This window comes from Aegilops tauschii, chromosome 2, assembly GCF_002575655.3.
Source record: "Aegilops tauschii subsp. strangulata cultivar AL8/78 chromosome 2, Aet v6.0, whole genome shotgun sequence".
NCBI lineage: Eukaryota > Viridiplantae > Streptophyta > Magnoliopsida > Poales > Poaceae > Aegilops > Aegilops tauschii.
The window spans coordinates 579,925,123-579,926,421 of NC_053036.3; the positions used below are offsets into that span (position 1 = coordinate 579,925,123).

The 1,299-nt window shown below is 48.1% G+C and overlaps 1 protein-coding gene across 1 annotated transcript; it reads right to left on the reverse strand.

The window, feature by feature from the left end:
• Positions 1-292: 292 nt before the first annotated feature.
• LOC109736831 (non-specific lipid-transfer protein 3) lies at positions 293-1,090 on the reverse strand. The gene is made up of 2 exons (XM_020296051.4): positions 611-1,090; positions 293-486 (listed from the first exon to the last, which is right to left on the reverse strand). The coding sequence occupies exons 1-2, from the start codon at positions 1,018-1,020 to the stop codon at positions 477-479; spliced, it is 420 nt and encodes a 139-aa protein (XP_020151640.1). The 5' UTR covers positions 1,021-1,090; the 3' UTR covers positions 293-476.
• Positions 1,091-1,299: the final 209 nt, after the last annotated feature.

Here is a 1,299-nt window from a genome sequence, read left to right on the forward strand (position 1 = left end):
CTAACCATAGATTTTTTTTTTGGGAGGGGATGAACGCCACATCTTTATTTGGTCTCGTATAAGAATCATATGTAAGTTAGTTATGTTGTCTTTGCCGGCGGTTAGAAAATCATCGCTTGATTTATCAAGTGGACATCGTCAAGTTTTTTTCCCTTGCATTTAGTTACAAAATTACGAATGTGCCGTGTTGGTATCAAACACGTGAATAACAGTTGCTAAAATTTCCAGCATCAACATGCGGGCATGAAACTACTTTATAATCATTATTGATAACAGCGAATATCATAAAAACTTAAGCTCAACACATTATTTTATTGATGATTCGATCAGTAATCTGCTCGATCTGTAACAAGGGCAACAGATGGAGGTTGAACACATGCAGAAAAACAACAACGAACACATGCAGAGAGCGGGCAGCAACAGTAGACACCGAGTGGGCTAGGTAGCCTGGTGTGATGATGATGCTGGCACATAACTTAGTGAAGGCTGCAAACAAACAGACACAAAAGCTCAACGATTAGTCTTACTATTTATAGTACTTACGAACTAAGATTAAATGGCTAACGAGTACTTAAAATATAATATTTCAAGTTAGGATTTGAGGATGTACTTATTGCAGTTGGTTTTGGTGTTGATGGGGAAAGAGACGGAGACGCCGCACTTGCCGGGGATGTTGGCGGCGTTACCCATGCTGATGCCCGACCCCGCCAGGTTCTTGAGGCAGTTGCACGCCGCCTTCCGGTCGGCCGGGGTGGACGCCTTGGCGTTCAGGGTCCTCACCCCGCTGCAGCACGCACCCGAGGGTGCCGACGCCTTCCCCGTCGCGTAGGACATGCACGGCGCGACGGCGGACGTCACGTCGCCGCAGGTCACCGCCCCGGACGCCATCTCCGCCACCGCCAGTGCCGCGAGCACGGCGAACACGGCGACCAGTGCCACGCGAGCCATCGAGGATCTAGTGCTTCGGCTTGCTTGCTGGAAACCGTGGAGCTGGGAAGGAGCTGAGAGCTTGATTAGCATGTGTGGTGGTGGTGGAGATGGAACTCTGTGGAGCGGGGTATAAATAGGGAAAATAATTCTATGAGACCAGGTCTCACGGGTTAGCAGGGGAGACCCATCCTGATGGATGACACGTGGCATTCATAAATCACAAAGCATCTACCCCACACCCCACCTGAAATCAGAGGGAGAGATCAGATGATTTGTGATTTGTGAATGCCACGTGTCATTTATCAGGATGGATTTCACCTACTAAGAGACATGGTCTCATATAATTTTTTTCCGTATAAATAGCCGGCT

Bases quoted from the DNA above. Each gene is read 5' to 3' on its own strand.
- LOC109736831 (XM_020296051.4), bottom strand. From the start codon at position 1,020: ATGCTAATCAAGCTCTCAGCTCCTTCCCAGCTCCACGGTTTCCAGCAA.